The following is a 22,198-nucleotide window of genomic DNA, read 5'->3' as shown; positions in this document are numbered from 1 at the left end:
CAACATTATCCACTGGGTGGCCCCTACCAGAAACCGTGGACGATGCTAGGGCACCTGCTGTATTTCCAGGCTCGCTGACCTTGCAGACTCACCCACCTGGCTCAGGACAGGGGAGGGACTGAGACCCCAGGAAGGGAAGAAGATTCAATTAGCACAATCGGGACCCCTGAGGCCCTTCCAGAAGCAGCATGGAGTAGTGGATAGAGCATGGGCCTGGGAGTCAGCAGGTCATGGTTCTAAACCTGGTTCCGCCACTTGTCTGCAGTGTGACCTCGGGCAAATCAGTTTATTGCTCTGTGCCTCAGTTACCTCCTCTGTAAAATGGAGATTGAGACTCTGAGTCCCACATGAAACAGGGACTGTGTTCAACTTAATTTGCTTGTATCCACCCTAGTGCTTAGCAGAGTGCCTGGCTCTTAGTAAGCACTTATAAAATACCATTATTATTATTATTATTATTGTCCTCAATAGTGCTTGCAGGCTCATATAGCTCCTGGAATGTGAGAATCCCACTGACCTTGGGGCGGCGCAGTGATTGTCCATGCCCAATTTCTAGCCAGCAGGACCTTCCCTGCTAGGACCCAGGAGGCCTGGGAGAGAGGTGATCAGGCACTGTGGCTCTTCCCCACTGCTTTCCTTGCTCTGATGAGCAGTGTGGCCTAGTGGAAAAAGCACAAACTTGTGGGGCCAAGGACCTGGGTTCTAATCCTAGCTCTGCCACTTGCCTGCTCTTTGACCTTGGAAAGTCACTTAATTTCTCTGGGCCTCAGTTTCCTCATCGGAAAAATGGGGATTCGATATCTGTTATCCCTCCTACTTAGACTGTGAGCCCCACATGGGACAGGGACTCTGTGCTAATAAACTTGAATCTACTCCAGTGCTTAGAAAAGTGCTTGACACAGGGTAAGCACTTAACAAATATCACCATCATCATCATCATCCCAAAAATCTGCTCAGATAGCAAGCAAATTCCCTCCTTCCTGCCATCTTCAGATGGAGTGAGCAGAGCCCTTGGAGAAAGTACCAGCTCCAAGCTAGTTGTGGGCAAGGAATGTGTCCATTTGTTGTTATATTGTACTCTCCCAAGTGTCTAGTACGGTGCTCTGCACACAGTAAGTCCTCAATAAATACGATTGACTGGCTGACTGAGGGTCTTCAGCCCAGAGAATAGATTGGCGATGGACCGTGGGGATGTGGCAAGTGTTCATTCATTCATCCATTCAATCGTATTTACTGAGCACTTACCATGTGCAGAGCACTGTACTAAGCGCTTGGAAAGTACAATTCAGCAATAGAGACATTCCCTGCTCACAGCGGGCTTACAGTCTAGAATGGGGGAGACAGACAACAAAACAAGTAAACAGGCATCAATAGCATCAGTATAAATAAATGGAATTAAAGTTATATGCACATAAAAACAAGTAAACAGGCATTAAAATAAATAAATAGAATTGTAGATATGTAGATATATACACATGTGCTGTGGGGTGGAGGGGGGGTAGAGCAAAGAGATCGAGTTGGAGCAATGGGGAGGGGAGGGGGAGCTGAAGAAAAGGGAGGCTTAGTCTGGGAAGGCCTCTTGGAGGAGGTGAACCTTCAGTAGAGCTTTGAAGGTGGGGAAGTATGATTGTTTGGCGGATTTGAGGAGGGAGGGCCTTCACCTAGATCCTCCTCCTTCCAGAAAGCGACTCTCCAGTTCTGGGATGGAAGTGCCCACTGCAGGCCATTCTCATCCAAAGTGCTGGCTGGGCCAGCCTCCTCTGAGCACCTGATGCAGGAACAGATTCTGCCTGGAAAGAACATACAGAGCTAGAGTCACCAGAGCCTGACATGGGATGCGTGTGCTTCAGTTAGAAACAGAATGTGTGCTTGCAACCTCAAGGGGTGGGGCAGCAACCATAGCCCATTGCCCACTCCTACCCGTCCTTGCTACTCTCCTACTCCAACCCAGCCCACACATTTTGCTTTAGTGCTGACCTACTCACTGTAAAACTTGATCTTGTCTATCTTGCCACCGACCCCTTGCCCACGTCCCGCTTCTGGCCTGGAACACCCGCTTCCTTCATATCTGACAGTTGGTCTCCGGACCTTCAAAGCCTTGTTTAAGGCACAGTTACTCCAAGAGACCTTCCCTGACTAGGCCCTCATTTCCTCTTCTCCCACTCTCCTCTCCATCATCTTTGCACTTGGATCTGCACCCTTTATTCACCACTCCCTCAGCCCCACAACACTTAATCAGAAGTAGCGTGGCTTAGTGGACAGAGAGTGGGCCTGGGAGTCAGAAGGACCTGGGTTCTAATACCGGCTCTGCCACTTGTCTGCTGTGTGACCTTGGGCAAGTCACTTCACTTCTCTGGGCCTCAGTTACTTCATCTGTAAAATTAAGAGTGCGAACCCCATGTAGGACAGGGGCTGTGTCCTAGCTGATTAACTTGTAACTATCCCAGGGTTTAGAACAGTTTTTGTAAGCACTTAACAAGTACCATAGTTATTATTTATCTATATCCAAAATTTATTTATTTATATTAAAGTCTGTCTCCCCCCTTTAGACTGCAAGTTACTTATAGGCAGGGATTGACTATAACACCTCTATTGCATTGTACTCTCCCAAGTGCTTAGTACAGTGCTCTGCACACAGTAAGCACTTAATAAATATGATTAATTGAGGATGGCTGGCAGATTGGGACTGAGCCCCTGGAGAAGGAGCAGAGAATAGAATTTTACACTGCTGAAAGAAAAGGGCCTTTGGTTCCCAAAGAGGCCCGCCACACTATATAAACCAGACCAGGCCCTGGACACGAGCCAAACCCCGACTGACTTCACTGGGGCTGGGGCAAGTCTGTTGTCCCCAGGGGCAGGGGAAGGACTGTGTTTTCGGTCCAAAGCCTCGTGTGCTCCGTAAACATGAGCCCGTGGTGATGGAGGGATGTGTCTGCGGGCTGTGGGTCTGGGCAAGGTGAGCTGAAACTTGTTTTCTGTTTATTTTCAAAAGACTGAGTAAAGAAAATGTCACAAGTGAGGAAACATTAGACTGTATCTGAATTGGAGGAAATAATATCATGTTCCACCCATGTCACACTCCTCCCATTCAGTTCAATCTGTCAGTGGTGTTGAGTGTTAACTGTGTGCAGAGCACTGTACTCTATGAAGTGTTTGGAAGAGTAAAATACAATACATTTGGTAGGCATGATCCTTGTCCTCAGAAGCTTACAGTCTAGTGGAGACAGCCATTAATATAAGCTAGTTAGAGGAAGTGGCAGAGAATGGTTCCCTGAGGGATTAAAGTCATTTTTAACTCTTGTTCAATCATATTTATTAAGTGCTTACTGTGTGCAGAGCACCATATTAAGTGGTTGAGAGAGACAATAAAACAGATTTGGTAGACACATTCCCTGCTTGTCTTGTCATATGCCGTTGAGTTGTTTCTGACCCATAGCGACACCACAGTCACATCTGTCCTACAATGCCCCGCTCTCCACCTGCAATTGTTCTGGTAGTGTAATTACAGAGTTTTCTTTGTAAAAATACAGAAGTGGTTTACCACTGCCTCCTTCCACACAGTAAACTTTAGTCTCTGCCCTCGACTCTCTGTCGTACCTCTGCTGCCCAGCACTGATGAGTTTTGACTTGTAGCAGATTGTCTGCCATTCTCTAGCCACTGCCCAAGCTAGGAATGGAATAGGTATGTCTCAGCTCCGGGAGGAGGAGTCAAGCAGAGGTATACCTATTCCATAAGTGAGATGGTAAGTGAGAATAACATGGCTTAGTGGATAGAGCACGAGCCTGGACATCAGAAGGACCTGGGTTCTAATCCCGGCTCTGCCACATGGTTGCTGTGTGACCTTGGGCAAGTCAGATCATTTCTCTGGGCCTCAGTTCCCTTATCTGTAAAACAGGGATGAAGAGTGTGAGCCCCATGTGGGACAGGGACTGTGTGCAACCTGATTAACTTGTCTCTACCCCAGTCCTTTGAACAGTGCTTAGCACATAGTAAACACTTCACAAATCTCATAATTATGATTATCAAGTGGTGGTAGCCAGAGAAGAGGGAGGTGGGACAATCTGGTGAGCCCCGCTTCTACCCTTCGTGGAAAAGCCTCTCCCAAGCCACCCCCCTCAAAGCTCCTTCTGCATCCTCTTTGTCCCCCTTCAACACCACCACCCCTTCCAGAGCCCACTCCACTCCTCTCTGTCCCTGCCCCCAGAGAAGCCAGGGTGGCTGTGGCTTTGGTTTTTCATCATGCTCCTCCTCTCAGGGGCAGTGGTCCAGACGAAGGGATTGTGATGCTCAAATGGGTGTGGACCTGGTAGTGGTGGCCTGGACGGGAGGATTATGATGCTCACGTGAGCATGATGATAGGGGCAGGGGAGGCCCAGAAAGGGGAATTGTGATACTCATGTGGGCATAATTATGGTAATAATAATAATAATGTTGGTATTTGTTAAGCGCTTACTATGTGCTGAACACTGTTTTAAGAGCTGGGATAGATACAGGGTAATCAGGTTGTCCCACTTGGGGCTCACAGTCTTAATCCCCATTTTACAGATGAGGTAACTGAGACACTGAGAAGTCAAGTGACTTGACCAATCACTCAGCTGACAGGTGGCAGAACCGGGATTAGAATCCATGAGCTCTGACTACTAAGCCCGTGCTCTTTCCCCGGAGCCACGCTGCTTCGTATTTGTTAAGTTCTTAGAATGTGCCAAGCACTGTTCTAAGTGCTTGGTGGTGGAGTCAGCAGAAGCCCAGACAGGGGAATTGTGACGTTCTCACATGGGCATGGTGGCTGCAACGGTGGTTGACAAGATGGGGGATTGTGGTGCTTGTGTGGGCATGGTGGCAACATCAGAAGTGGCCTGGACAGGGGGATTGTAATGCCTGGGCGGGTAAGGTGGCGGCAGTTGTGGTTGCCTGGACAGGAGGATTATGATGCTTGCATGGGCATGGTGGCGGCAGCAGTGGTGGCCCAGGCAGGAGGATTGTGACACTCAGGTGGGCACAGTGGCAGAGGCAGTGGTAGCTCTCTGCACCTTTCCAGTCCTACAAGGAACTCACTTGCCCACTCTCTGGATCCTTACCGACTAATTGCTCCACATTTCCATTCTCTTTTCTCCTGAAAAATATATATATTTATGGTTATTTATATTAATGTATTTATACATATTTATAGTTTTTGTTATATGTTATGTGCCAAGCACTATCTTAAGGATGGGTAGATACAAGATAATCAGGTTGGACAAAGTCCCTGTCTCCCATGGGGCCCACAGTCAAAATCCCCATTTTACAGTTGAGGTAATTGAGGCACAGAGAAGTGAAGTGACTTCCCCAAGGTCACACAGCTGACAAGTGGCAGAGTCAGGACTAAAACTCATGTCCTCTGTCTCCCAGGCCTGTGGTCTACCCATTAGGCTACACTGCTTCTCTTGACCCCTCTAGGTCCTACACCCACCCCTCAGCACCTTGAGGTCAGAGGAGCCAGGCAGAGGTCTGCTCTGGGTCCCATCGGTGCTGTCCCAACTGAGACGGTAACTAGGGCTGCCCATCTACCCCCTCTGTGGCCACATGCTCTCTCATGATCCCCTTGGGAATCTCTCCAGATGCTCTCTATCATTGGCTTCTGACTTGATGAAATACTCAGTTTCATTGATAGGGAAACCACACAGTCATAACATTGGCTGGTGTTTGTATCTTTCCTGAGAGATGATTACCTTCTCTGTGCCTCAATTAACCTCATCTGTAAAATGGTGATTAAGACTGTGCAGTCCATGTGGGACATGGACTGGGCCCCACCTGATTAGCTTGTATCTACCCCAGTGTCTAGTATAGTGCCTGACACATAGCAAGAGCTTAACAATTACCGCGATCATTATTAACTCCAATTCTTTTTATTTGTTGCTGATTCAGAATGTAGAGCTAGCTGTACCCTAGTTGGCTCATCAGCCCCATGGTTCCCACCTTCCTTATATTCTAGAAAATGGCAGATTGTGAGCAGGTCATAAAGTGTTGGCTGATAATTATCTTCTATCTACCCTCAGTCTTCTAACCCAATTATCTTGTATCTAATTATAATAATAATAATTGGAGTATTTGTTAAGCACTCACTATGTGCCAAGCACTGTTCTAAGCACTGAGCTGGATACAAGCAAATTGAGTTGGACACAATCTATTTTGAGCTGGAACCAGAAGGCTGTGTTTCCTCCACCAAATAGCCTGGGCAAAGCTCCATCAGTCATTCAGTCAATTGATCAATTTTGGAGCACTTAAGGTGTGCAGAGTGCTGTGCCAAGCACTTGAGAGAGTACAATAGGACCGACTTGGTAAGGCCATTCCTGTCCCATAAGGAGTTCACCAGGCCATGGGGTCATGCTTACAGAATGGGCTATTTGGGGTGGGGTGGGGTGGGGGGTGTTTGCTTGGATTGGGAACACATTGCATGCTTTCGTAGTTTTGATTTGGGTCAGGGGGTGGTGGAGTAGGTGGGGGCAGAGACGGAATGCAGCAGTTAGCTGCCACTGATACCCTCACTCACTCCTTGGGAAGAAGCAATTGTCCAAATTTTGCCTTTGGTAGTTAGTCTCACCTGGGACAACCTGATTACCCTCTATCTATCCCAGCGCTTAGAGCAGTGCTCTGCACATAGTAAGTGCTTAACAAATACCAACATTATTATTAGTAATAATAACAATGCTCTCTGGTAAGCACTTATTACATGCCTATCATTACATTAAGCCCTGGGGTAGATACAAGATAGACACAGTCCCAATTCCTATCCCAAATGGGGCTCAAAGTTTAAATAGGAGGGGGGAAAGGTATTGAGTCCCTATTTTACAGATGAGGAAACTGAAGCACAGAGAGGTTAAATGACTTGCTTGAGGTCTTGCAGCAGGTAAGTGGTGGAGTCATATTGGAACCCAGATCCTCTGACTCACAGTCCAAACCCTGTCCCACATGGGGCTCACAGTCTTAATCTCCATTTTACAGATGAAACAACTGAGGCACAGAGAAGTTAAGTGACTTGCCCAAAGTCACACAACTGACAGGTGGCAGATCAGGATTAGAACCCAAGACCTCTGACTCCCAAGCCCCTGCTCTTTCCACTGAGTCACAATATACCTAAGTGCTTCCAGGGGTGAATACCTAAGTGGGGAGGAGCAGTGAGTACCCAGGTGAAGGAGAGTGGGGATGGTGATTACCCAGGTGGGGAAGTGTGGGAGAGTACCCTAGTAGTCAGGTGATGCAGAAGCGGTGAAACAATATAGCCCCCCACTCCCTGCTACTCTACTGCTGTCGGTAAGTCCACCGTGTTTACTGAGTGCTTACTTTGAACAGATCACTGAATTTAGTGCTTGGGAGAGTATGATGTAACAACAGGCACAGTCCCTGTCTACTAGCAGCCCCACCCTCCCTCACCCCAACCCCTGCTCCCAATGAACAAAAACCCCAGCAGAGCCAGGGATGGGCCTGAAAATACTTTTTAATAATGCTTTCAATTAGGGATTCCCACACTTGTTTTCCAACTCCCTGCTTCAGCACTTAACCCACCTGGTCCCAGCCATTATCCCATGGCAATGTCCACTCCCACCCCATCCTCATCGTGGCTCTGAGCTGGCCCTTTGGCATAAGCAGTTTTCAGGCTTGCCTGAAGTCCTGTGGGCAGCCTGGACTAGACATCAGTGAAATGCCTTTTTTCTCCTCCCTTCCCGCCCTTTAGTGAGCTCCTGCTGCCTTCCTCTGTCTCTCTCCTTCTGATTTGGAAACCTTTGGGGTCACCCAAGCTGGAAGTCAGCAGGAGAGCCTCAGAGTCTAAGGCCCAGGCTCAACACGTTCATGGATGCAAACCCGTGAGGTGGCTTATGGGCTCGGGCTGATTTATGGAAACGGTGGCCTTTCCACCCCACTTTGACATTTGCCGATTCTCTGGGGATGTGAGTAAGAATGAAAGCCCTTACAGTATTTGGCTTTCAATCAAGCCTTTGCCAGTGCAGCTGAGTGGATCAGAGGTAACCGGTCATTGGGGTTATTTGTGGGGGTGGCTTGCTGACTGTTTGACATTTGTAACTCGGAGCTATTTTTCTGCCCTGCTGGGCACATACAAATCATTTAAGCTAATCTGCACTGGCCAGCCTGTCTCGCTCGCGGACGTGGGTGGGCAGACTCAGCTCTATCTCCCTAGGACCGGAACTGGAAGAAACCTCAACCTCATCGATCCGCTCCTGGAGAGATAGTGCCGGCAGTAGGGGCATTACTCATTTAACCAGGAAAAAGAGCCATTAGTTCTTGTCATGGATTTTTCTCCATGGGAGCGAAGCTGTTCACTAAGTTAAACCAGGCCTGACTCCTTTGTGTTTGACAAGGCTATGTTGCTTAGTGATCCACAGGACCAGGTCCCTAGCCTGGGCAGGGTTTAGGACAGAGTGTATTCTCTCTCTCTCATTTCAAAATGATTGTCCTAATAAGCAGCTACAATTCCCCAGGTAATTTGGGGGAAGGATATCAAGCCCTGGCCTGAATTATGTAGATAGAAGTTGAAGAAAAAGAAGGCTCTTTCTCTCTGGAATGATCTAGATTCTTCCTGAAATCTCCACCTGTGACTGGCAGGCAGGACTTGGACTCCAGCCTGGCGGCTCAAGAGTCGAGATGGCTTCCCTTCATGCATGGCCTAGTGATGATGTGCTAAGCACTGGTCTAGATCTAATAATAATTATGGTATTTGTTGATTGCTTACTATGTGCCAAGCACTGTTTTAAGTGTTGTCCCATGTGGGGCTCACAGTCTTAATCCCCATTTTACAGATAATGTAGCTGAGGTACAGAGAAGTGAAGTGACTTGCCCAAGGTCACACAGAAAACAAACGGCAGAGCCGGGTTTAGAACCTACATCCTCTGACTCCCAAGCCTATGCTCTTGCCACTAGGCCATGCAGTCTTTGTCCCACAGGGGTCTCATAGTCCAAGGGGGAAGGAGAACAGGAACTTAATCCCCATTTTACAGATGAGAAAACTGAGGCATAGATAAGTGACTCACCCAAGGTCTCACAGTAGGCAAGTGGCAGACCAGTGAGAAGCAGCATGGGCTAGTGGGCAGCGCACTAGATTTGGAGTTAGGAGAACCAGGTTCTCAACCTAGATCTGCTACTTTTCAAATTATTTTAATGGTATTTGTAAAGCACTTGTGTGCCAGACACTGTTCTAAGTGCTGGGGTAGACACAGGATAATCAGATCAGACACAGTCCGTGTCCCACAGTTTTAATCTTCATTTACAGATCAGGTAACCAAGGTTACACAGCAGACAAGTGGCAGAGCCAGGATTAGAACCTAGATCCTCCTGACTTCCAGGCCTGTGCTCTGCTTCTCACTTGTCTTCCACTTGTCTGCTGTGAGACCAAGGGCAAGTCAATTTAACAATGCCTCAGTTTCTTCATCCGTGAAATGGGGATTATATTTCTGTTCTCCTCCCTCCTTGGACCGTGAAACTCCTATGGAACAGGGACTGTATCTGATTGTATTGTATCTAGCCCAGTGCTTAGCACATCATCACCATCATCAATAGCATTTATCGAGTGTTTACTATGTGCAGAACACTGTACTAAGTGCTTGGAAGAATTTAAATTGTGATTATTCATTGGTGGGGTGGAGGAGATGGAGATAACTTTTGATGGGGATCAGTTGGTTTAGGTGCTGGTGATTCAGGAGCTGGTGATTCAGGACGGGTTCTTTGTCTGGAGGGTGGGGACCACGAGGGAGATGGGGAGGAAAATGAAAACAAAGAACTAACCAACTCAAAGGATGAAGGGCAAACTCTCAGGAGCTCCCTCCAAGCAGGCCGATTTTTCCCGCTGTCTCCCCTCATCCCAAATCCAGGACATAGTGGGTGGGACTTGTTTTCAGCAGAGCAATTTGACTTCTTCTGCTTTCAGAGTGAAGCCTGCTCCATCTGAAGCAGCGTGGCTTAGTGGCAAGAGCATGCGCCTGGGAGTCAGAGGACTTGGGTTCTAATCTCAAATCTGCCAAGTGTCTGCTGTGTGACCTTGGGCAAGACACTTAACCTCTCTGTGCCTCAGTTACCTCATCTGTCAAACAGGGATTAAGACTGTGAGCCCCACATGGGACAACCCAATTACCTTGTATCTACCCCAGGGCTTAAAACAGTGCTTGGCACATAGTGAGCATTTAACATGTACCATATAATTAGAGAAGCAGCACGGCCTAGTGGATCGAACACAGGCCTGGGAGTCAGAAAGTCACCGGTTCTAATCCCCGCTCCGCCACTTGTCTGCTGTGTGACCTCGGGCCAGTCACTTCACTTCTCAGGGCCTCAGTTCCCTCATCTGGAATATGGGGATGAAGACTGTGAGCTCCATTTGGGACGAGGACTGTGAGCCCCACGTGGGCCAGGGACTGTGTCCAACCTGACTACATTTGTACCTACGCAGTACTTAGAACAGTGCCTGGCACATAGTAAGCGCTTAATAAATACCATTATCATTATTATGAGAAGCAGCATGGTGCAGTGGATAGAGCACAGGTCTGGGAGTCAGGAGGTCATGGGTTCTGAGCCCGGCCACTAATCTGCTGTGTGAGTGACCTTGGGCAAGTCACTTCATTTCTTTGGGCCTCATCTGGAAAATGGGGATTGAGACTGTGAGCCCTATGTGGGACAGGGAAAGTGTCCAACCCCATTTGCTTGTAACCACCCCAGCGCTTAGTACAGTGCCTGTCATATAGTAAGCACTTAACAAATATCATAATCATTACTATTAGTATGATTCTTATCAGTTCCCTGGTTGATAAAGGATCCCGAAGGTCCTTGGGTGTCTGACAACGTAGAGCGGGCCAGCAGCCCCTGCCCAGTGGAGGAAGGGTGGAGGGGGCTCAAATGGCTTCGGGGTCCTGGCCAGAACGGATGGGATGGGGGTCCCCTGTCCCGGGTCGGGCGCGGGCTGGCTCCGCAGCTGGCCCTCGCCTTCGGGCTCTGTCCAGAAAGGACACCCGATCTGAAACCCTGGCCCAGCCGACAGAGAGGCAGAGGGAGGACCAAGCCTGGAAAGGAGGAGGAAAGAAGGCGCGGGAAGGGGGTAGCGGCGAGGACCCAAGCTGGGCAGAGGGGCCGGAGTTGGACCGGGCCAGGACAGGACCGGACCAGGACGGAACAGGGCCAGGGCCAGGACCGGACCGAGCCAGGACCGGACCAGGAGGGAACAGGGACAGGACTGGGCCAGGACCAGACCAGGACAGGACTGGGCCAGGACCAGACCAGGACAGGACTGGGCCAGGACCAGGCCAGGACCGGACCAGGGCGGGACCGGGCCAGGACCGGATGAGAACCGGACCAGGACAGGACTGAGCAGGGCCAGGACGGGACCAGGCCAGGACCGGAGCTGTCCCTAGAGGCCACAGCTGGAGGACTGCCCGGCGGCGTAGGAGGCCGAGGGGCGGCCGACACCAAAGCCGCTGTGGAGCGAGATCCTCCCGGGACCCATCTCCCGCCGCTCCCCACGGTCTGGCCTTTCAGCCTTGGAGGAGGGGAGGAGGGAGGAGGAAAAAGAGGAGGGGGAGGAAGAGGGAAATGAGGAGGGGGGGAGGGAAGAGAAAAGAGGAGGGAACCCCCTCCCCGTCCTTTGCAGCCTTCTCTCTCCCGCCCCCCTGTCCGGCTGGCGTGGGCGCTCGGGCCCTGGTCGGAGACAGGGGCGGGGAAATCGGGAGGGGGCGGGGGGCAGGATCTGCACCCTGGACCCTGGACCCGGAAGGGGGTCGGGGCCGGTCCTGGAGCAGCGCGGCGGCGCGGAGCTCCCCCTTTCCCGCACCGAGGCCTGGCAGGGGTGGGGGGCTCCCAGCGGGGACCCCCCTCCTCTGGCACCCCTTCCCTGCCACCCTCGCTCCGCCTGACGCCCTCTCCTCTCCGCTCTCCCCGCAGGCTCGCCCAGGGCACCGAGCCGCCGCCTCCGGGACGCCCTCCAGGCCCGCACCGGGAAGAGAAAGGGGGGCGACCTTGCCCTCCGCCCCGCGGGCACCAGCCATGGTGGGTCATTTGCACTTGCAGGGGATGGAGGAGAGCCTGAAGGAGAGGAGCCGGGAGGGCTTGCTGGACAGCCCGGACTCCGGGCTTCCCCCCAGCCCCAGCCCCCCTTTCTACGCCCTGTCCCCGGACGGCCGGGCAGCGGGGGGCAGCGCCATCCCCACCGACCCCTCGGCCGTCGCCCCCCAGGAGGGCAGAGAGGTAAGAGACAGTCGCCCGCTCCCCCGGGAGCGCAGAGCTTGCCAGCCGAGGGACCCGACATCGAGGGGGTTGGTCCGGGTAATAATAATAGTAAGTATGGTATTTCTTAAGCGCTTACTATGTGCCTAACACTGGGTACCTCCTTCTTTCCGGGCAGAGACCCCCCTGCCGCAGGCTTGGCAGGGATGGAACCCCGATCGTGGCTCAGAGGAAAGAGCCCGGGCTGGAAGTCAGAAGTCGTGAGTTCTAATCCCAGCTCCGACACTTGTCAGCTGTGTGACTTTGGGCGGGTCACTTCACTTCTCTGGGCCTCAGTGACCTCTTCTGTAAAATGGGGATGAAGACTCTGAGGTCCACGTGGGCCAACCTGAATATCTTGTATCTCCCCCAGCGCTTAGAACTGTCCTTGCAACATAGTAAGCGCTTACCAAATAACATCATTCCTCTTATTATTATTATTGTGCCCGTCAGAGTGTCCACCCGGGGTTTGGGGACCAGAGCAGCGGTGTCTGCGACAACCACCTCCTCCTCCTGGATCACCTGAGGCTGGCTAAACCCCAGGTCAGCTGAGCGTCATCGTCGTACTAATAACGATGGCATTTGTTGATGACGATGATGGTATTTGTTAAGCGCTAAGTGCTAAGCCCTGTTCTAAGCGCTGAGGTAGATACAGGCTAATCAGGTTGTCCCACGTGAGGCTCACTGTCTTCATCCCCGTTTTCAGATGAGGGAACTGAGGCACAGAGAAGTGAAGTGACTTGCTCAAAGTCAAACAGCTGACAAGTGGCGGAGCTGGGATTAGAACCCACGACCTCTGACTCCCATGCCCAGGCTCTTTCCACAGAGCCACTCTGCTTCAAGCGCTTACTATGTTGCAGACACCGTACTAAGCGCGGGGTGGATACGAGCGGATCAGGTCGGACCCAGTCCCTATCCCACATGGGGCTCACAGTCGCAATCCCCATTTTACAGATGAGGGAACTGAGGCACAGGGAAGTGAAGTGACTTGTTCAAGGTCACGAGGCAGAGCGGCCCGAAGGGCCAGGTGAGATCCAGAGCCGTGCTGGCACCGCGGCCCGGGGCCTGGCAGTGGATGGGCTCCTGGAGGGGCGTGGCAGCCCAGTCCTAGGGGCCCAAGAGGGGGCCGGAGCCAGTGGCCTGGGAGGGCTGGTGGTCGGGTCAGCTGCCTGAGCCCCGGGGAGTGGCCTCTACCTGCTGCTGATCGGCTGGGAGGGTCTCTGACCAGGTGTGTGCCGACCCCCGGGAAAGGGTCAAGGCCAGTCCAGAGCAGGAACTTTTGCAGAGAGGTTGATCTGGAGATGGGATGATGCCGTAGGAGTGGTTCATGGCCTCAGGTGAGGAAAGCGCCTCTCCCCGCTGGGGAGATCAGTTGGGCTTTTTCCGTAGCGCTATCGGTGAGATGGAGCAGGTTGTAGGTGGGGAGGGGGGTCTCATTCATTCAGTAGTATTTATTGAGCACTTACTAGGTGCAGAGCACTGTACAGCCTCCTTTGACTCGAGAGATTTGTCTTACTCTTCAGGGCTGGGTTGCTCTACCTGACCTTACAGGGAAGTTAAATGCAGATAAAAGAGCAAAATGGATTCCATCTGCCGATAATCTTCAGTTGTAGTTTGCTGGTAAAGGGGGGGGGTATTTTCTGCTTTCTGGACTGGTGAACATCCTTGACATTCAGCTTGGAAAAAAATTTTTACTGTTCTTTTACCAAAAGAAAAAAAAAACCCAACCCCTCAAACAAAGCATTTTCACAAAGTCCCATGGAATGTATGCTTGGCCAATTACAGGTGTTCTCAACTGTGCCCTAATTACCTTCGAGGCGTGCTTGCGTGCTTGCTTATTGCAACGTGCAGGACCCTTATCTGGAGGGAAGGTAAATGATAATGGCATATGAATTTCACTTATGCCAGCCATAACCCATTTTTAACCCTAAGGTGAGGTATTTCAGGGAAAGTGCACCATGGCTCCATTTCTCTTTTTCTCTCTCTCCCTCTCTCTTGGCTGGGACAGTGTTTTCATTGAACGTGATCCTTTACACTCTTGACGTGCCAAACTTTCCTGCAAGAGAAGTGGTGTCCTGGGCTTGTCAAAGTCATCTGGAGGGTGTTTGAGTGTCTAAACAAGTGGCGAGTAAATGTCAGAGCCTTGCGCAACTGAAAAACCTAATAGATGGGGACGAGGCATGAGAGATTTAAAAGACCCACCCAGGTTGAGAAAAGCTTTTTTGTGTGTGTGTGTGGGGGGGGGCGGTTCCTCTGGAGGGAAAGGCTGTTTTGAGGGTCTTTCCTTCTCAGTAAAGGGGGCTTGACCTTTACTGGGTTCCTGCTGCAGCAAAACTTGCAATTTTCTAACCTTAAAATTGCTAACCCTGTTAGAAGAGGGGCTGATGAAGTGAAATGTATAGTTCCAAAAGCCATTTTTTCACTCTGCAGGCTTGCTCACTTAATCATCCTAGCACTAGAAGGAATTCCTCAAACTGCCCCTCTCTGGCTACGTTAGTTGTACTTCTTCCAATAGAGGGAACGATTATCTTTAATGGAGGAGAAAAACAAAACCTACCTCTAGCTCAGTGTGTGTTCAGGTGCTGCCGTTACCAAAAATAAAAAGAGGAAGGGATCACTTGAACTTTTCATTAACCTTTATGCCTCTCTTCTCCTGCAAACCCAGCATACCTAGGCACTACCAAACTATGGGTCCTTATCTCACCAAATAGCTTTCAATGGTCTGATCACTGGCAGCATTCAGAAATGCCTGCCGGGCGGCCCTTCCACTGGCAGACACTGGAAGGGTCGCCTCAATGTGTGCTTGAGCTGAGCTCTATTAAAAGGTCTCACTTGGCTTTAATAGGGAAAGCTTGGTTTCTAAGACAATGCCCCATTGATTATGGGGTCACCATTCAAGAAACTGCGAAAGGCTTCAAAAGGGCCAACAGCGGGAATAAACCCAATTCCACTTGCTTTGGCTGTCTTTTCTGTGCTCTCCTTGGAGTCAAGGGAAGCATTCAGGCTGCCACTCTGGATCTGAACATATCAAGAGGCCAAGTGGAAAGAGCACAGGAGTGAGACTCAGACCTGAGTTCGAATCCTAGATATGGCAGTAATCTGCTGTATGACTTTGGGCAAGTCACTGAACTCCTCTGGTCCTGTTTCTTCACCTGTAAAAAAGGAGTTAAAATAGACAGGGAGACTAGGTCTGATTTGATAACCTCAGATCAACCCCAAGACTTAGCACAGAGTAAGCACTTAAATGCCATTCTTGCTATTGATATTCCACAGGGGATTCTCTAGTTCCTGCCCCACTGGTGTCCCTTAAGAGTCATGGCTGCTGGGATTTGGAATGAGGTCTTTGTTTCCTTCTCCTGCGGTCTTTTCAATTGGATTAGGTTCTTGATGGCATAAATGAACCAAAAACAATCCAAAGAAAGAAACTTTACTGCTAAAGTCAATTGAGGACTTTATAAAGGAATTTTGATAAGTGTGCCTTAAAAAAGGAGTAGCCTTCCCTCTTCAAAAGTCCTCTTTCTTTGTCTTTCTGGCCCAAATTGTTGCTGCTTTAGGGAGGTGGGAGGGGCACATGTTCAATGTAGAGGCCCCAAACTTGGCCCAAAGAAGTAGCTCCCATTGGGGTGGGGAAAGGAGGGGGGAGGTTGAGCGTAGACCAACCCTCTCTCCTACTCAAAGAGATCCTGGGAGGCCAGGTCCCCCCCGATTTGGAAGGAGGGGCCGATCTCTGAGGGCCCCCAATATGCCTGCTCTAGGTGTCTGTGTATCTGTGCAGATACATACATATATGCATACATAAACGGCTCGGGAGTCAGAAGGACCTGGCTTCTAATCCTGGCTCTGCCACATGTCTGCTGTGTGACCTTGGGCAAGTCACTTAACTTCTCTTGGTCTCAGTTACCTCATCTATAAAATGGGGACGAAGAGCTTGTCCAACCTGATTAATTTATATCTATCCTACAGCTTAGAACAGTGTTTGGCACATAGTAAGCGCTTAGCAAGTAGCATCACTATTACTATTAGATACCTAGATGCATGCACTTTCTCCTAGGGCCTGACAGAATTTTCTGTCCCCTACTGACAGTCCAGGACTCTCTTGTCCCCTAAGCAATTGGATACTAAACCCTACCCTTCCCTCGTAGCTGTTATGTACATATCTTTTAATTCGCTGTTGTTTCAGCACTATCAATCAATCAGAGGTATTTGAGGGCTTACTACCCACAAGGAGCTTACAGTCAGTGGAGTGGAGGGGGGGAAGGGAGAGGAAAAGGGGGGACAGACATTTAAATTATAGATAGGGGAAATGACAGTAAGGATGTGTATGTAGGTGTGGTGGGGCATATAAGTTGGAGTGAATATCAAGTGCTTAAAGGATACAGATCCAAGTACATAGGCTATAGCAGAAGAAAAAGAGTGTGGAGGAAATGAGTGTTTTTAGTCAAGGAAGGCATCTGGAGGAGATGCTGTTTTAGTAAGATTTATTTGTCTTAATTTTTAGTGTCCTGCCTTTGCTCTTAGAATATAAGCTCTTTGAGGGCAGGGTTAGTGTTTACTAATTCACTTGTGCTCTCCCACACACACAGGGCTCTGCACAGGCTAAGTGCTCAAAGAATACTACTTATTACTTGTCCGAACTCTACCACTGTCCAGGCTGTGTGACCCCAAGCATATCACTTAACCTTTCTGTGCCTCTTCCCTCCTCTGTAAAATAAGCATAATAATGCTTCCCTATCCCTACCTCACAGGGATATTATGAGGACAAAAAGACAGAATTATGACATAAAAGTGCTTTACAGAAGTACTTTTGCCAAAGACTAAAATTTCAAGATGGCTGTAAAGTGCCATCATTTGGTCTACGCCATATCTTAGTGTGTAGTCAATCAAGTGGTATTTATTGAGCACTTACTATGTGCAGAACACTACTAAGCACTTGGGAGAGCATACAGAATTAGTAGATACGTTCCCTGACCATAATGACCGTACAATGAAGTATTTGAGGATTCCTATTGTGCTCTAAATGATGATGGGGTTAATTTAACCGATCGGCTGCTGACCTTCTATCCTTGGTGGCTGTAGACTACTCTTGATTCAGGGAGCATTTTAGGTCAGCTGAGGCTTCCCTGGGGGGTCAGCTGGCAGCTGACATGCTCTATGCTGTAAACTCATTGCGGGCAGGGAATGTGTCTGTTGTTCTCTCAAGTGCTTAGTATAGTGTTCTGCACACAGTAAGCACTCAATAAATATGACTAACTGACTAGAGGCTAAGGATGAAAGCATAATTATGTACAGCACCAGGCATGCGCTATGTGCTGGGGTGAAAATGCCTTTCAAGTGGAAAGGCAGTTCAAGGAGGGTTTACCTGGAGGCCCCAACACCAGGATTATCGCTTCCCCCATCGTAGAACTAAGACAGTGCAATCTCTGTGCCACTGAAAGCCGACACTGGCCGGGCCCCAGACACTCTACCCAGTCCACTTTCAGATGCCCTACATCTCCCCTCAGAGAAAAACAATGGGATTTCCTGAATGGAGATTGGTGTGAACCACTGGGCCTCAATTTGTTTTTTGCGGGGCCCATCTGGTGGACATCTAGCGAGTTCGGCCAGAGACGAATGATCCCGACCGCCCCACAGGAAGTGGCATTGGTGGCTCCCAGACACATCGGCGCTTCTTCCCCTCAGCTGCATGAGGCTGGTCTGAAGACTGTTTTCTTGCTGCCTGGATGAATGGATGCATTGCGCTCCCTATATCCCCCTTAGGGATTCCAAATGGAGCATCCTTAGCTGGGGGAGGAAAGGTCTTTTACTGTCTGGCAAGCAGACAGACCAGCAGACGGGCCCAAGGAACCCAGGGATCCCAAAGCCTCTTACAGTCATGTATGGCCAGAGTGAAGGAGAGGTGGGCTAGCTGTGGCTTCGGATTGGAGCTAGGAGGGTCTTCATATTTGGGGTGGTAAAAATCAGGCTTTTCTTTCTAATCCCAATGACACTTGTCTTTGGATCTAAATCTCACATGCTTTGGACAGTGAAAAGCCTTTCTGTCTCACTTCCATCTGTTTTGGAATTTAGTTCTTGTCTCACTTTAGTCTACAAAAATAAATCTAACTTTCCAGGTGCTTCTGTGCTTGAGAGTGTTAAAAATGCTGTCAGAGAAGAGGGAGCGTAAGCCTTTAGGTGCATTTTCTTTAACCCTTTAATGGGTCCGACTGATCCCTCACAGCAGCGAACGTCTCCCCAACCTTCACTTCTCTGGTTCACTTTTTGGAATAAGTGAGCATTTGTACAGCTTGGCACAAATGTTTCTAAGGGAATGGCATTATTGTCCTTATCTTCTTGATTGGGAGACCTCTACACCATCTTGAAGCTTGGATTAATGCTACCTTGCAGATAGGCTTGAAAATATATATGTTGACCTGTGAGATTTTATGGGGATTTTTATTTTCTCATCAGTATCTTAAAAATCATGCAAAAGAAGTAAATAGATTTTAGTAGACTGAAGGCACACTAAGTTCTTTGAGGGCAAGGACCATGTCTACCAAGTGAATTGTACTGTGTTCCCCTTAGTGCTTAGTATATTATCAATCCACTGATTGATACTGGCACTGTAAATTCTTCCCAGGCAGAGACTGCCTTCTGCTTCTAGTCTATGTTCCCAAAGTTCTAGTACAGGGCTCTGTGCACAGAGGGTGCTCAGTAGTGGTGATGTGGGTGAATTTTCAATTTTTTTTTAAACGGTATTTAAGTGCTTACTATGTGCCGGGCACCATATTAAATGCTGGGGTAGATATAGGGTAATAAGTTAGGAGGGTTTACCTGTAGGAGTCCCACATGAGGCTCACAGTCTTAATCCCCATTCTATTCATCTGTAACTCAGGCACAGAGAAGTTAAATGATGATGATGGTATTTGTTAAGCACTTTCTATGTGCCAAACACTGTTCTAAGCACTGGGGTAGATACAAGGTAATCAGGTTGTCCCACGTCCGGCTCACAGTTTTCATCCCCATTTTACAGATGAGGTAACTGAGGCACAGAGAAGTTAAATAATTTACCCAAAGTCACACAGCTGACAAGTGGCATGACTTGCCCATGGTCACTCAGCAGACAAGTGGCAGAACTGGGATTAGAACCCAGTTCCTTATGACTCCCAAGTCCATGCTGTATCCACAAGGCCATGTTGCTTCTCATTAAAAACTTTCACTTCTCCACAGCCAGTCATCCGAACTGTGGTGGGCCACTAGTTCAGTTTGCATGATTGGGTGACTGGGGCTTGGCTTCCCAGTCCCGCTGGGGGTGAGCATCATCTGGTGTCTAGCTGCGTGGCTCAGTGGAAAGAGCATGGGCTTTGGAGTCAGAGATCATGGGTTCGAATCCAGGCTCTGCCACTTGGCAGCTGTGTGACTGTGGGCAAGTCACTTCACTTCTCTGTGCCTCAGTTACCTCATCTGTAAAATGGGGATTAAGACTGTGAGCCCCACGTGGGACAACCTGATTCCCCTGTGTCCACCCCAGAACTTAGAACAGTGCTCTGCACATAGTAAGCGCTTAACAAATACCAACATTATTATTATTATTATTAGCTGAGATGAAGCAGATGAATTACCCCAGATATGAGAGAGTTCACCACTTCTAATGTATTCTGGAGTTCCCCTGGACATTGGAAGATGGTGTTATCAATTGATAAGCTTTAATTATTACGGTAATTGTATTGTATAGGCCCCTCCTTTATTTCAATGCTTGGCACCTAGTAAATACATAACAAATACCATCACCATCATTTACTGTGTGCCAGCCAATCAATCAACAGTATTTATTGAGCGCTTACTGTATGTGGAGCATTGTACTAGGCACTTGGGAGAGAACAATAAGGGAGGTGGGCAGGATCCCTATTTTTGGTGAACATATCTAGTGTGGGCAGGAGACACTAAAATGAATTAAGGGTAAGGGAAGCGACAGCGAATAATGATATATACAATGAGTGCTGGGGGCTTGGGGGAGGCGGGGAGTGTGTTGGGATGAGTACCAAGGTATAAAGCTCCTGCAGAAGGGAGGGGATATAGGATGGAGAAATCTGTCAGCCATGAAAGGAGACTTCAATCAATGATATTTATTGATCACTTACTGTGTGCAGAGCACTCTACTATGCGCTTTGGGAGAGTTCAGTATAATAGAGTTGGTAGACACATTCCCTGCTCACAAGGAGCTGAGAGTCTAGAGGAAGAAACAGACATTAATAGAGATAAATAAATGATGGCTATGGACATAAAGTGCTGTGGGGCTGAGGGTGGGGTGAATTAAAAGTGCAAATCCTGGTACAAGGATTGTTGTATTGTACTCAAGTGCTTAGTACAGTCCTCTGCACACAGTAAGAGCTCAAAAAAAAACATTTGAATGAATGAAAGACACAAATCACAGTAAGCGCTCAATAAATACACTTGAATGAAAGACGCAAATCAATCTATGGGGTCTGCCGCTGCTGCCTCTAGGAATTCAGCCTGAAGCCACTGCATAGCAGGTGGCTGTTCCATATGAATGCGTTTTGATGCCTTGTGTGTGTTCCTTCCATCCCCACGGCTTAGTTTTGCAGTAGCTGAAGTGTAAGCTCCCTGTGGGCAGGTATCATGTCTACCTTTCTTCTCTCTCAGTGCTTAATACAGTGCTTTGCAGTTAGTAGATGTTCAATAAATACCAGCGATCGATAGTACTAATGGTATTTATTTTTTTCTCACTGGATGCGGTGCATTTCAGTTCACCAAATTCTAGCTGCTTTGCAACCTTGTAGCACTCAATCATCCAATCTCCTGCTCAGCAGATGGGACTATGAGGTGGCTACGAACTGCCTACGTTCCTTAGTTGGTAACTACGCCAGTCCTCTTTGGCCCTGCTGCTTCTGCCAAAGGGAGGCCGAGGGGCTGGGTTTGGGGTGGCCTGCTGAGGCAGCTTTGGAGAGGGGTGATGGCAGGGCAGGACTGGATTCCCCATAGTGGGGAATCTTCCAAGCTCAGCCCTGCTGCCGGGGCAGACCTAGGTGTAAGCCAGAGACTGCCAAAGGTGTCTGGTTCCCAGAGATGTCATTTGTGCCAAGCTGAGATAAGGACTTGGGCTCCCCAACAAATGGATGAAGTGTCCCCCAGCACAGCCCTTCTGCTCTGTGTTCAAGAACATAGCTGGCTCTTCTCCACTCCTCGCTCATGGAGACGCCCCCTCCGGCCAGCCCAAGCTCTTGGAGGGGGCCCACGGTGGCTCCGGTGCTGGGGAATTGGAGCCGAGCTCCTGGCTTCTCATGGGTTATGTTCTGAAGCACAGCCAGGGCCCGGGAGGAGCTCTCCAAATAGTCGCCGTGTATTTTTATTTCCAGCCCGCGAGTATTTATACTCGGTCCGGCTGTTTCCCGGGCCGGTGGCATGAATCACGGGGCGAGGCGGGTGTGGTCTCATGGCCTAGTGCTGGGGCCAAAGTCTCCATACTCAGTTCCCAACTCCCCTTCGGGGCCTGGAGCAAGTCACGGGCTGCTTTGCTCCGTCTTCTTGGATCTGTACCTCAGCCCTCCCTTGCCAACTTCCCCAACCTCCCGGAAAGCAACGGCAGTCACCTGCTGCTGAGTGATGGGGTGCCCCTCTCTCTACCCCAGTGCCTGACAGGAAGTGACTGGGCTCCCCACCCCCTTGAGAGCTCTGGCCACTTTAGGGGGTTAAGAACCAGGTAGACCAGTTTACCCATGTGGGTAAAAATATATATATTTTTAACTTTACTCTTTTCTCGCTCCATCCCTGCTTAAGGCCTCTATGTGAGACAAGCTGTATTCTATCAGGGCTTTCCCCCATCTCACCTCTGAGCCACTGTTGAGGCCTCCTCTCTCCTATCTGGTACCCTCCCTCTCTGCTCCTTCCTCCTTCATGATGCCATGCCAGTCTCTTGGCCTCCCTAGGCTAGCCCAGCTTACTTCTGGATCTCCAGTTGCTCCAGCA

General features: G+C 49.4%; 1 protein-coding gene across 4 annotated transcripts in view; it reads left to right on the top strand.

The window, feature by feature from the left end:
* The first annotated feature begins 4,809 nt into the window (after positions 1-4,809).
* Positions 4,810-22,198, top strand: part of LOC100076557 (refilin-A) — a 35,708-nt gene continuing 18,319 nt past the window's right edge. The window contains exons 1-3 of one of the 4 annotated variants that reach the window (XM_029058838.2): positions 4,810-4,993; positions 11,915-12,217; positions 12,689-12,778. In XM_029058838.2, the coding sequence (XP_028914671.1) occupies positions 4,928-4,993; positions 11,915-12,217; positions 12,689-12,778 (459 nt within the window). In that variant the 5' untranslated portion in view covers positions 4,810-4,927. Of the gene's footprint in view, positions 4,994-7,592; positions 8,002-11,914; positions 12,218-12,688; positions 12,779-13,399; positions 13,573-22,198 lie in introns of those variants that run through there. The other 3 variants (XM_007666920.4, XM_029058839.2, XM_007666921.4) reach the window with 3 other exon arrangements.

This window comes from Ornithorhynchus anatinus, chromosome 2, assembly GCF_004115215.2.
Source record: "Ornithorhynchus anatinus isolate Pmale09 chromosome 2, mOrnAna1.pri.v4, whole genome shotgun sequence".
Classification (NCBI taxonomy): Eukaryota; Metazoa; Chordata; class Mammalia; order Monotremata; family Ornithorhynchidae; genus Ornithorhynchus; species Ornithorhynchus anatinus.
Note: the sequence above shows the minus strand (reverse complement) of the source record. Positions and strands in the feature narration are given on the sequence as shown.